A 14,695-nucleotide genomic window follows, 5' to 3' on the forward strand; every position below is an offset into this window, starting at 1 on the left:
TCAATGAAGATACTTTTAATATTCAATATTACTCAGGAATAAATGATTGTACAAGAAGACTCTAGGAAGAAAAGTTAAAACAGAGTTTATGATGAGTGGAGAAGACTATCTAGTAGATTATCTTCCAGGCTATTGAAAAAAAAAAGAAAAAAAAACTCTTGCTAAGAAAAATAACCTAAGTGTCATTTTAAAAAAATTTACAAAATAATAAAACCTCTTCCTTCAACATGGGAAAGAAAAACCGTGTCTGTAACACAAACTTTAACATCAAAATGTAAATATTTCATTGAGCCAAAGAGAAGGTTGACATTTATCTATTGCAAAGATTTTGGGTTTTTTAAAAATAGTTTTCACGGGCTTCCCTGGTGGCGCAGTGGTTAAGAAGCTGCCTGCCAATGCAGGGGACACGGGTTCGAGCCCTGGTCTGGGAAGATCCCACATGCTGTGGAGCAACTAAGCCCATGAGCCACAACTACTGAGCCTGCACTCTAGAGTCCACGAGCCACAACTGCTGAGCCCGTGTGCTGCAACTACTAAAGCCCGCGCACCTAGAGCCCATGCTCCGCAACGAGAAGCCACTGCAATGAGAAGCCCATGTGCCGCAACTAGAGAAAGCCTGCGCACAGCAGCGAGGACCCAACAGAGCCAAAATTAAAAATAAATAAAATAAATAAATTTATTTAAAAAAAAAACCCTTGAGTTAAAAAAAAAAAAAGTTTTCATCATACAAGTAATATATACCCATTGTGAAAAATTTAAGCATTATGAAAATATATCATGAAGCAAGTAAAAAACCTGTAAATCCTATCCTCCAGATATAATCACTGTTAAATTGGTATGATCTGTAGGATTTTTTCTAGGCATATATAAATTTTGCTTTTCAAAAATACAATTATGTTATACATTGTTATATATTGTATTTTCTGTGTATTATGTCATACGTAGTTTTAAAATTTTTAAAATAGGTGATATAAATATGAGGTATAAAATTAAAAGATACAGATGAATATAATACAAGGTAAATCTTCCTTCTTCCCCTGTCCTTTAACTAATTTCTTGTGTTCTGTCCAGAGATGTTCTGAGTGTATATAGACATACATTTTAATATAAATATGTATTTAATGCATACATTATATTTTATATATAATATACTTTGTAAATATATTTTAATATAAATATGTATGTTCTGTATGTATTTAATATACATATCAATCTTTAACATAATTTGTATACTCTTTATATTAACATATATCAATTTATTTCATTTGTTAAAATTTTTTTTTAATGATTATAAAGTTGTAGCACTGTATATATAGAGAGAGAGAGAGAGTGAGAGAGAGAGAGAGAGAGCCAACCTTACTGATGGATATTTTGGGTTGCAGTAAACATGTATTGAATATATATGTATATGTACACTTAGATGTATCTGTAGTAAATTGCTAGAAGTAGAATAAAAAATTATGAATGCTTAAATTTGTAATAGATATTCACCAGCAAGATTTTTTCCATATTTCAAAAAATATAGAAAAGAATGGAGGCTAATATAACAAATACCCATGTACCCATCACCCAGAATTAACATGTGTTAACTTTTACATTTAAAATAGAACAGTACAGGTAAGGTTTATCTCTTTCGTTTTCCTCCTAGTCCCATCCCCTTCTCTCCCTATCCGTAGAAATCTGTTTTCATGAATTTGAGGTGACTCAGTCCATGTTTTTATATTTTTCCTTCATATATCCATACACATGTACAATAGATAGTATTGCTTCGCCTGTTTTTTTGAAATTTCCCTTGGACCTAACAATCCCTTTGAACCTTCTTCTAAGGTTTATCAGTCTCTCTCCCTTCTCCCAGCTTAATATTTAGCTTTGTTTAACTTCCTTGGTTCTGAATAAGAGAGATCTCCCCGGCTGAGTCAGGCTAGCAACTTCCACCTCCTTCTGGAATAGTACAGAGCAAAAGCAAGAAATACTTATACCTTCTGAAAAATACTGATATATAAAATAACACAAACTGTGTTTCAGAAATTCTATAACCCAGGATATGCCCCTTCTAAATGTATCCTCCTCTCCTTCCCCTGCAGAAGTCACCACTGTCCTGAATTTTGTGTTAATGATTCCATTGTATTTTTTAATGTTTTTTTAAAATTACCTAATGTATGAATGTATACCTAAAAATATTGTTTTACCTTTTTGAACATCATACAAATTGAATTATATAACAGTTAATCATCCATGACTAGCTTTTCTTATAAACATGATTTTGGAATTCATCTCAGTTGAAAAGAAAATTTCACAGTGATATCCTCTGAATTTTTTCTTTTCTTCTTTTCTTTTTCTTTTATTTTTGGCTGCACTGTGCGGCTTGTGGGATCCTAGTTTCCCCACCAGGGACTGAAGCCGGGCCCTGGCAGTGAAAGTGCCAAGTCCTAACCACTGGACTGCCAGGGAATTCCTCCTCTGACTTTTTTCTCTTGTATTCTGTTTCATTTTTAAAAATGCTGATTTTGACCCATTAACCTGATTTCACAATGGATCATGATCCACAGTTTAAAAAACCCCACCAGGACTTCCCTGATGGCGCAGTGGTTAAGAATCCGCCTGCCAATGCAGGGGACACGGGTTCGAGCCCTGGTCCAGGAATATTCTGCATGCCGTGGAACAATTAAGCCTGTGTGCCACAGCTCTAGAGCCCGTGAGCCACAACTACTGAGACCGAGTGCCACAACTACCGAAGCCCGGGTGCCTAGAGCCTGTGCTCTGCAACAAGAGAAGCCCCTGCTTGCCGCAACTAGAGAAAGCCCGTGCACAGCAACGAAGACCCAACGCAGCCAAAAATAAATTAATTAATTAAAAAAAAAACCAACCCACTGATTTAGGCTTAAAGTGGAATTGCTAGATTATAGAGTATGTTTATTTTTAGTTTTACCAGGTATAGCCAAATTGCTCTCCTTTAAATTGATTATAATAGTTTACATCCCCACCAATAGTGTATGAGATAGTTCCTGTTTTCCTGTGTACCCAGAAGGCAGGAATTTTTTTTCAATTATTAATTTTAAAAATGTTTGGACACAATTTCAGACTTAGAAGTTGAAAGAATGGTACAAAGAATTCCTGGGTACCCTTCTCCCAGATTCCTCAGATGTTAATATTTTACTATTTTATCTTTTCTCTTTATCTACACACACACACAACACACACACACACACACACACACACAACCTTTTTTCTGAACCATTTAATAGTAAGTTGCATCGTAGCAGCACCGTTCACAATAGCCACTTTTTTCTACCCCCAACTTTCACAGTTGCTTTCTATATGCACTGTTCTTTGCCTTGATTTTTTTTTTTCACTTAACAGTATATAGTGGCGGTGTATCTTTTCTTGCCAAATAAATACATTTAGGTTGTTTCCAGACATTTGCTATTACAAACAATATCTTATACCTGTATCATTTGACCACGTTTAAGTGTATGTTTAGATACATTTATGAAAATAGAATTGCTAGGTGAAAGAGTATATACATTTTATGTTTTGATAGATATTCTCAATTGTTCTCCGTAGTGTTGTACCAGTTTACACTCACATCAGCAACAGAAAGTGCTTATTTTCCCCACCAATCGTGGGTGTTATCAAGCTTTTTGTATCAGCTCAAAGAGAAAAAAAAATCACACTTTGTAAACTATTGCTGATTTGCTTTCTTTAATGCTAGTCTTCCTGTACTATTAAAAAATTGCCATTTATATGTTATGAAATAACTGAATTATTGTTTAAAGTTCTTAAATGCTGAATTCACATTTATTGAACATTCTTTTAGCTGTCTTGTTTCCCATATTGATTTGCTCTAGTCAGTACATTTTTAAAAATAAACTTATTTATTTATAGCTGTGTTGGGTCTTCATGCTGCACGTGAGCTTTCTCTAGCTGCAGTGAGCAGGGGCTACTTTTCGTTGCAGTGCACGAGCTTCTCATTGCGGTGGCTTCTCTTGTTGTGGAGCATGGGCTCTAGGCGCGTGGGCTTCAGTAGTTGTGGCTCGTGGGCTCTAGAGCACAGGCTCAGTATTTGTGGCGCACGGGCTTCGTTGCTCCGCGGCATGTGGGATCCTCCTGGACCAGGGCTTGAACCTGTGTCCCCTGCATTGGCAGGTGGATTCTTAACCACTGTGCCACCAGGGAAGCCCTCTAGCCAATACATTTTTTATAGGTAGCATAGAAGTCACCTTTTTTTAATGTCTATATGGGAATTATAAGTTAACAATGATTAGATTATTAACATATCATAATAATAACAACAGATGGTATTTTACAGTATTTGAACTGTAAATATTGCCTCCCCATCCCCTTACCCTTTTTATGAGAAACAATTATGGGTTGCTTTTCTAAGTTCCATTTAAAGTTTTTGGGATGTGAAACATTAGAAGTGAGTTAATGGTAAACATTAGGATTGAGTAGATTTGAGACAAGTTTGTTTTATTGTCTGGAATTTGCCTTTTAGTTCAAATTTTGAAGGAAAATATCAACCATTTCCAAGAGACTCCTGTATTAAATATTTTAGCATGCTTAAAAGTGCAATATTCATTAAGACATTCAAACTATTTCAAATTTTAATTTGCATATGGTCATTGCCAGCCAATAGCAATAAAAATGATATTTGGAGATGAAATGCTGTGAATGCAAAACAGAACAATGTTTGAAACACAGATGTTTGTTATAGGGTAGTAGAGTCCAATGGTTAAAACCATGGGATTTGGAGTAAGAGAACCCTGGATTCACTAGCTATGTATTTTCTTAAGCCTCTGTTTCTTCATAAATAAAATGAACTAATAGTAGCACCTACCTGTATATAAGAGGGCTAGCTTACCTGGCATGCAATAAGTACTGAACAAAATGTAGCTCTTAGCATCATAATCAATCATACTTATTTCTGACTGAGACCAGGCCCTACTCTTTGGGAAACTAACAGTCATGTTAGAAAAACCTTGAAGGGGTAGCACTTAGCTGGAAAAATTGAAATGCATTCTCCACTTAACTTTTACTCACAATCTCTGATTTTCATTGTAGATAAAAAATATGAAACACTTGTATGAGTCTTAAGATTGAATTCTTGTAGTTTTCATACCTAAAATATTTTCATTAGAGCTATAGTTTCTAAGAGCCACCTATATTGCCTCTTCCTTCTTATTTCTAAAATAATCTCCTAATCTCACCCATATTAATGGGAAGAATGCTTTTGTTTATTTGAGATAATGTTGAGAGATGTCACAAATAAATAATGCCAACACCAAAAGAAAACATCCATGGATCACTTTGAATGACCTCTGAAGACCCAGAGTGGTATATAGATCACATTTTGAAAATCATTGCTACAAACATGTTCACCTATAGGATGGTTTCCTTTATGTTATTTTGCTTATATTGTTTTATAAACAAAGCTATTATATTAAGTCGGGTAAGAAAATGAGATACTCTTAGATGGTGTCTAAACAACTTTCTTCTTTTTCTTTTTTAAATAAAAATAATATTTCATCCACAAAGCATGAAAGTATTAGGACACCTCAAGAAAAAAAAGAGTTTTTTGAATATTTTTAGGTATTTCTAACAACCAGAAACTTAGGCACAAGCATAAAATTCTTTTGTGTTTATTTTTACAGGTGTCCCTTGGAATTTCACATTTAATGTAAAGTTTTATCCACCTGACCCAGCACAGTTAACAGAAGATATAACAAGGTAAATAATTTATTAATAGTTAAATATGTAATAAGTAATCTCATTATCATAAGCTCTGGGAATTTCTCCATTCAGAATTGAAAAAAAATGTTGAGCTATTAAACCTAAGATAAAAAGTTTCTGGTCACTTCAAGGCAGGCTTGCAAATAAGTGATCCTAAAAGCCTCAAATATCTGTGACTCGCCTGGAGAAAATTGGTAGGGAATTAACCTTGCTTATCATGGGTATTCTGCCATGCTGTGGACAGGGAACCTATAAACCATACTATCCTCCAAAGGACAAGACACAAATATAGTGGCAAAACAGCTCTGCCATTTTTTTGTTTGTTTTAAATATTCCTCTCCCACCATGCTGTTTCTTAAGGGATCAAAAAAGCTAAAGTCTCAGTGTTATTATTTTTTCTTCCTATTCCCCTTTTAAATTGTATGATTAGGTACGTGAACTGAACCTTCCTCAGTAATTTTTGAGCCCACTTAATTTATGAAATAAATCTTGTACTCTTTAAAAATAGCTTACTGATTCCTTTTTAAGAAAGTGGCCTTTATTGGATTCTATATAAATACTGAATATTAGCAAAAAAAGGAAAAAGGAAAAACAGTATATAGTAAAGAATACTACTCTACATATGTATATCCATAGCATCTTGCATAGAGCCTTATACATAGTAGGTATTTGGCAAATGTTTGTTCAATTGAATTGTTGGTTGTTGAGAAACTGCTTTCTAATTCTGATTTTGCTGTCAACTATCTGATTTCAGACAAATATACACTCTCTAGGCTTCAGTTTTCATCTCTCTCAAATAAGAATAGTCTAAGACTATTAAAAGGTCTGCTTGTTAAGTACTGTGAAATGTCTATGCCATTTGAAAAAATTATTCTTTGTCCAGTTATCCTTAGTACATTCTTGACGTTGAGATGCCATATCTCTGCCTGAAAAAATTGTCTTGGTTATTGCTTTTTCACAGGTAATATTTGTCTCTTAGAGTTGCTACTTATTCATCTTTCTTCATTAAGGTTTACTATATATACAACAAAACAAATCTCTAAAATTCTGTACTAATTACCTACATTTTAGAGGAGTTTAAGATTCTTATGATTTGATTGGCATTGCTCTGACTTTTTAAAAAAGATGTATGTAGTGACTAATCATAGATAGCAAAAATGGTTGCTGGTGCATATGTTGTTCAGCATCTAATTATGGTCAAATCAAAGATATGATTCTAATTAATATAGGAGTTTTCAATTTAATCATACCTCCCAGCTTTCCTGTTTGGTAAAAGAGTCTGAACTGGTTCACCCAGTCAGAACAAGGGCTAAGGAGGTCAGGGCCATGGGTGTGAATACCATATGGTGTGTCTGACATATGTAGGGTCACTCAGTTTGTTGGACTTAACTGTTTCAACCACCATCTGAATTCCCTATAGTTTAGCATACAGGTGGAATCAGTCTTACAAGATGATAGTGTGTGGAAGGCTGCGTGCAATTTAAGCCCATCTTGGAGGAAAAACATACCAAAGAACGTTCATATCCTAGTGAAAATGTATCAGTAATGTCATCTTTGTATATGAAAGGCAGTATCTACGCATTTGGCAAAGCAACGTGATAGAAAAGAAAGGACCCAGTTTGGGGGCCAAGCAGCCTTTATTACTATCTGACATTGAAATAGTACAATGAACAACCATATACCCTCTACCTACACTGAACAATTATTAATATTATCTCATATTTACTTAATCATTCTTTTTCTTTCTCCCTCCCTACCTCTCTCTCCTGTTTTCTTCCTTTTTCTCTCTCTGTATTTTGTTACTGTTTTTGTTGCTGACATGGTAACATCTTTTCTCTTTGGCTGTAGGTATTATTTATGTCTTCAACTTCGGCAGGACATAGTTGCAGGACGTCTTCCCTGTTCATTTGCAACCTTAGCATTATTAGGTTCTTATACCATCCAGTCTGAGCTGGGAGACTATGACCCAGAACTCCATGGTGCAGATTATGTTAGTGATTTTAAACTGGCCCCAAATCAGACCAAGGAACTTGAAGAGAAGGTCATGGAACTGCATAAGTCATACAGGTAAATATGTCTCCAGGATTTGTTCTGTGTTTACTTTGACAGTAAGTTTAAACCCTTGACCTGGGATTGATTCAGTGTTTGCCTTAGTGGGAACTGGTGCCATAGAAAGAGTCAGCTTGAGCTCAGTTCCCTCCCACTTATTTGGGAAAGTCATTTAAACCCCCTGAACCTCAGTTTTCTCATCAGAGTAATAGGTGTTGCATTGTTGGATGAAAACTAAATGAGGTAATATATGTAAAGCACTAAGCACAGTATCTGGCACATAGTAGGTGCTCAATAAATGGTAGCTATTATTATTATTGCCTTACCTTTTTTTTTTCCAGATTTTAAATGTATTATGCTGTATTAGATGCCTTGAGATCTTTAGAGCAGAGGTTCTTAACTTGGGGTTTATGTACATGGATAGCCTTCAGAGGGCCCATGAAACCCCTGAAGGTATTTTTAAAAGTCTTTATTGAATTCACTAATTTTTTTTTTCATGGAAATAATTTGTTAATGTTGGGAGGTATAACACAGTGATCAAGAACAAGTTCAGACTGAGCAGGGTTGAATTCTTGGCTCTGCTTGGTCCTGGCCTGTGACCTTGGGTAATTCACTTAATCTCTCTGAGCCTCAGTTTCCTTATATGTCTGATAGAGATCATTACCTCAGAGGAAATAGGGTGATCCATAGGATTAGAAAAGGTAATATGTGTAAAAACTTAATACAACGTCTTACATAGTAAAAATTCAATAAATGTTAGCTAATATTAAAGTCCCGGAAAAATTTGTGTTTCTTCCTACCATACACCCCATTGTTATTTGAGTGACTTGTTATAGCTAAATTTTACAAGCTGCCTTAGCATATTAAGGAGACTGTCTGATCCTGGCCTTGAGTTGATACCCTGAATTATGTTAGCATGAGTTAGGCTAGGATGCCCCAAAGGGTCATACTGCTGAGAAGTCCAGAGTGGTCTTAGTAGGCTTTTCATGGTAGGAACAGGTATTCTATTTGGCCGTTGAGCCATCTTATTTTCCTTAGAGTGGTTCCAATAGGATTGCATGGATTGAGATGCCTCAAATGAGAGAGTTTGAACTCAAGGAGCCCCAATTCTGGTTGCCTTATTCCCCCTGTAGGTTCCGGTCCCGCAGTCATGAGAACCATAATGAGGACTTTAAACTCTACAACCTACATAGCAATAGTCTTATAACTATCACCTTACTCTCCTGAGGTCACACTATTTCTACAGAGAACTGCCGAGGTTTGCTTTTCAAGTGTGAGCGTATACATTACAGTGCTCTGATATCTAAGACCACTAATATATGACTTTCAACTAGTTGATGATTGTAACTGAAGCATGTTGTATTGTCCTTAAATATGTTTTTAATATACTTATTTATATTCTGATTATGATTCTAGAAATTTATATATATATATATACATAAAATATATAATTACACACACATATATATACAAAAGCAAGTGGTGGAAAGAAGCAATCAATTAAAATAATTTGATTTGTTAAAATGTCAGGATTGTAGGGAAATGTTCTTTTTTTCTAATAATTTAAAAATAATTTTTACTGGTAGTGTAATCTTTGAGCAATCAATAAAATGGTAAAAGAAAATATTTTACTGCTGCTGTGGAGCAAAACAGCAGAAAATAGTGGTATCAGATTATGATTGATACCTAACTTCTGTCTCTGATGATTTTTTTTTTTTTTAAGGAGTCCCAGTTTATCTATCACTCAGCTTCAACAGTTATTACCCCTGTAGCTTTCTTGAGTCATTTATTCCCCTCCATATTTTTCCCCGACAGTATTTTAAAGCAAATCATATAATTTCACCCATAAAAACTTAAGTATATACCAGGATACAGACTTTAAGAACACAATACAACTATCACACCTAATAAAATTAACACTAATTCTTTAATATCTGATGATTATTTTAATGGTTATTTGATCATAGTAGAATTTCAGGTTTGGGAGGACTTTATAGTCTAAATCTCATGCAATGCTTGATTCTCCTTTATAGCATTGTTACATAATCATCATAACATTATAAGCAGCTAATTATTGTGTGTCTGTTATTATGTGCCAGATACTATGCTAGGCACTTTATGTATAATATCATATTTAACGTTTATAATCACCCTTTGAATTAGGCCAGCTCTTTTCTTTCTTTTTTTTTTTTTTAATATAAATTTATTTATTTATTTTTGGCTGTGTTGGGTCTTTGATGCTGCATGCCGGCTTTCTCTAGTTGCCGCACGCGGGCTTTCTCTAGTTGCCGTGAGCGGGGGCTACTCTTCGTTGCAGCACGCAGGCTTCTCATTGCAGTGGCTTCTCTTGTTGTGGAGCACGGGCTCTAGGCGCATGGGCTTCAGTAGTTGTGGCTCGCGGGCTCTAGAGCGCAGGCTCAGTGGTTGTGGCGCACGGGCTTAGTTGCTCCGTGGCATGGGGGATCTTCCTGGACCAGGGCTCGAACCCGTGTTCCCTGCATTGGCAGGCGGATTCTTAACCACTGCACCACCAGGGAAGTCCCAGGCCAGCTCTTTTCATATGGTGTTGTTTTACAGACTGCCGGCAGTCTCCAAGATTCTTTTTTTTTTTCGTGTATTTATTTTTATTTATTTATTTTTGGCTGCATTGGGTCTTCGTTGCTGTGCATGGGCTTTCTCTAGTTGTGGCGAGCGGGAGCTACTCTTCGTTGTGGTGCGCGGGCTTTTTATTGTGTTGGCTTCTCTTGTGGAGCATGGGCTCTAGGCATGCGGGCTTCAGTAGTTGTGGCACGTGGGCTCAGTATTTGTGGCTCGTGGGCTCTAGAGCGCAGGCTCAGTAGTTGTGGCGCACGGGGTTAGTTGCTCCGTGGCATGTGGGATCTTCCCAGACCAGGCCGCGAACTCATATCCCCTGCCTTGTCAGGCAGATTCTTAGCCACTGTGCCACCAGGGAAGTCCCACACTTTTACTTTTTAACTTGCAGTTAAAAATTAAAAAATAAAATAAAATATTTTTAAACCTGCCAGTTCACTTAAAAATTTTCATGATGAAGCAGTAAAGAGTATTGATTTTATTAAATCTGAAATACATCCTGTTTAATATTCTGTGTGATTTAATGGGAAGTACACAGAAAGCACTTCTGCTGCATACTGAGGTACTTGTCTTGAAGAAAAGCACATGTGTAATTGTTTTGAGTTCTCAGCTGCATTAGCCAGTTTTTTAATGCAACACCTTTTTTACTTGAAAAAGTGACTATGATTATTCAGACTTGGTTATTTGGCATACATTTCCTCAAAAATGAAATGAGCCAGTCCTTTAAGGATTGCTAAATGACTGATAGTATTTGTTGTTAATGACAAAATTCAAGCTTTCAAATGAAAATTAGAATTTTGGAAAATTTGTATTTGCCGTCATGATCTTGACAGGTTCCAAATACTTAAACGACTTTTCTGATGAAGTTGGTGATTATTTTAATGAATGTGATTCTTTTCTTGTAATATTGTACAATGAAATGTGTCAACATTTGGAAAACTTGCATTACTCAGCCAACCAGTATTTTTCAGATATGAAATGCATGATGTTACAAAATCATGCATCTGTATAAAAGGCCCATTCAAAATGCAAGATAGACCAATGGATTTTAATGTAATATGGTACAAAAAATTCACTGATATGTTTTCAGATTTCACATTGCAACTAACCTTTAGGAAACTGCCATTGTTAAGTTTTGGTGTAGTATCAAAGAAGAATATTTTTAATCATCAATTCTTCCTTTTCCAACTACATATCTGTGTGAGATCAGGTTTCTTCATATATTACAACCATACAAAGTATTGCAACAGGTTAAATACAGAAGCAGGTAGGAAAATCTAGCTGTCTTCTAAGCCGCACATTAAAAAAAATTTGTAAATATGTAAAGCAATGTCACTCCTTAACTACATTTGGGGAAAATACTGTTATTTTTCACACAAAAAATTTTTCATGTTAAAATACGAGTCGTTTATTGTTATTCAGTAAGTCCCCTACATACAAACGAGTTCCGTTCGGAGAGCGTATTCGTAAGTCCAATTTGTTCGTAAGTCCAACAAAGTTAGCCTAGGTACCCAACTAACACAATCGGCTATATACTGTTGCTTTTACGCTTGCTTCTGGACATCCTGGGCTTGAAATAAAGATACTGTACTGCTATACTCTACAGTACTGTACAAAGTACACAAAAGCACAACCACTTGTAGAGAATGCAAGCACGTGACAATGTATGCCAGACACGTGAACTAACTTATGTGATTGGACATGCAAACGCACATTCACATCTTTGAAAGTTCACAACTTGAAGGTTCATAAGTAGGGGACTTTCTGTTCTTTAAAGATTTAATCAATAGTTTTCAATTTTATTAGTTTTAATTTCTAATATAGTAAATATTGATAGAAATAACTCACATTAAAAAAAAACTCTTTAGTCAATATTATGACATAGCATGAGTGTGTTTCATGTTTGGTAATTGCAATCATTGTTGCTTTTGTTGTGGTCATCCATTTACAATGCTTGGTGTCAGTCTATTTATCTCTTGTAAAAATAAAATACAGTGTGTGTGTGTGGAAAAAAAAAAACAAAAACTCTTTAGAGTCCTCAGTAATTATTGAGAGTGAAGGGATCCTGAGGTCAAAAAGTTTGAGAACCCCTGAGTTAGGCAATAAGACAAAAACCTGGGCTGTGGAGTCCGCCTGTCTTGCTTTGAGTTCAGGCTCCACTCCTTATTAGCTTTATGACTCAGTAAGTTATTTAAACTCTCTAAGTTTCAGTTTTTTCATCTGAAAAATAAGGGTGATGATGTGAATTTTGTGATTGTTAAATTAGAAATTCATATAAAGTGCTTTGCACAATGATTCTTATTCCATTTTACAAGTAATGAATGTGAGTCTGGGTTTATAGAACTGCTCTTTGGAACTAACTGAGTTTAAACCCAAATAGGTGAAACGATCTCAGAGGACAGGTGGATATGGTCCACTTGATGTTCTGTGAGGTATACAGATAGAAATTGAGCAATAATCGATTTCCATGATTAGAAAATTTAGAGGTCTGTCATCTTGGAATTTACTTGCTCCTTTTTGTAAAGATTGGCAATCCTCACAAACAGAAAGCAAAATGGAAATTTTAATTATGTCCAACAACGTGACATTTTAACAGTCCAAAGAGACTTCTGCTTAGGCAGAAGCATTTACTATGCATTGAAAAATACAAGTAAATACTACCCTGCTCCTCAGATAAATAGAAGATAGCCTATGTACATGGAATTCTTGGTAGTGGCCCTTTGCCTAGACAGAGACCGTGAAGCTATAATTAACACTAAATTTACAGTAGCAAATCAAGCTTTAAAACAAATTGTCCTCCATTTATGGGGACTAAGATGGTATGTAAATTTGTCAGTTGTCCCCCACTTAATTATTTGAAACCACAGTCCTTAATTAGAAGATGCAACAACATTATTAAAAGGCTGTCACAACCCCGCCAGATGAAAACTGCTGACCACAAGCATGTAGACCCCAAATCAGCTGAAACCAGAAGATGGGTGATGCTTGAAACTTCACCTTGATGCCAACCAATCAGAGAATTGTCCATGAGCTGATCATGCACCCTGTAGCTCCCTCCCTCACACTGCCTTTAAAACCTTTGTCTCCTAACCAGCAACTTGGGGATGGTTTTAGGATATTAATCCACCGTCTTCCCAGGTTGCTGGCCTCCTGAATAAAGCAACTTTTCCCATTAAAAAAAAAAAAAAAAAAAAGGCTGTCACATAACATTGGAACTCACTGAATGGCTCTATATCCTGACTCCACTTGCTCAAAATAAATACAGGGAAATTTTGTTATAACTTCTCTTTTTAATGAGCGAAAGTTAACCAGTGCCAAAGCTCCCTGGTTAGGTACTTCTGTAAGCTGCAGTAGTTTCAAGTAGTAAATTATTAGGTGGTACTGAATAAATTCAGGACAGTACTCCTAATGGCTTAGAGCTGTCTAATCTCTTCCCAGATAGTTTGTTACTACTTTCAAGAGTCTTCAAACATTTAGGAAAAACCATAGTCTTTAAAATGTTAAGTTGAAAATAATTTAAGTTTAATTTGTGATTTAAATTTGTAAAATATATGTTTGTATTTATGCACAGGTATCTGTGGTTGGTGGGATTATGGGAGATTTTCTTCTTTTTTTTTTCTATGCTCTTAAAGATATTTTCCAAATTTTATACAATGAATGAATGATTTTTATAATCAGAAAAAGCTTCCTGAAACAATTGTGTTCTAAAGCCGTTAGGTGGGATAGAGCAAGGTAGTCATCCATGCTGAGAGGCAGTCTGGCTGGGGATATTGGGGCCTAAGCAGGGTGGGGAGCATGTTCATTGTGGGGGCCAGCCTGGCAGGAGAAGTCAGAGCTCAAATAGGATGAAAAGGCAGTCGTGTGGACACGTGGTTGTGGTTATCACAGGCAGAGCAGAGTGAGAAGGGCATCCATGTGAGGGTAAGGCCTGCAGAGGGCATCCCTATGGGATGGTACCTGATACAGGTGTTGAAGCCTGAGCCGGGTGAAGAAGATGTCTATGGAAGGGGTAGCCTAACACCAGGAGTCAGAACCTGAGTGAGGTAAGGAGGACTTGTGTGGGGAGCAGCCTAGCATGGAGAATTCAGAGTCTAAGCCAGTGAAGAGGGCACCCACGTGGAGGAGGGGTCAGTGGCAGCAAAGAGAGATTGGTTATGTACAGGGGGTTGATCAAATGAGTCAATGTATTGTATTAAGGATAATGGGAGCCAGGTTTCTGACTGTCAGTAAAGGGAGATACAAATTAGAGTGAGAGAGAAATTAAAATGAACCCTGTGGTATTGCATCAAAACTGGAGGGTTCGGGCTTCCCTGGTGGCGCAGTG

At 36.2% G+C, this 14,695-nt stretch overlaps 1 protein-coding gene across 29 annotated transcripts in view; it reads left to right on the top strand.

Moving 5' to 3' along the window:
* The window catches only part of EPB41 (erythrocyte membrane protein band 4.1), a 204,777-nt gene that overhangs the window by 97,118 nt on the left and 92,964 nt on the right, over positions 1 to 14,695 (top strand). For all 29 annotated transcript variants that reach the window (XM_036847646.1, XM_036847814.1, XM_036846869.1 and 26 more), the window contains exons 6-7: positions 5,652 to 5,727; positions 7,579 to 7,797. In XM_036847646.1, the coding sequence (XP_036703541.1) occupies positions 5,652 to 5,727; positions 7,579 to 7,797 (295 nt within the window). The remainder of the gene's footprint in view (positions 1 to 5,651; positions 5,728 to 7,578; positions 7,798 to 14,695) is intronic.

The sequence above is a fragment of the Balaenoptera musculus genome, chromosome 1 (assembly GCF_009873245.2).
Source record: "Balaenoptera musculus isolate JJ_BM4_2016_0621 chromosome 1, mBalMus1.pri.v3, whole genome shotgun sequence".
NCBI classification, from domain to species: Eukaryota; Metazoa; Chordata; class Mammalia; order Artiodactyla; family Balaenopteridae; genus Balaenoptera; species Balaenoptera musculus.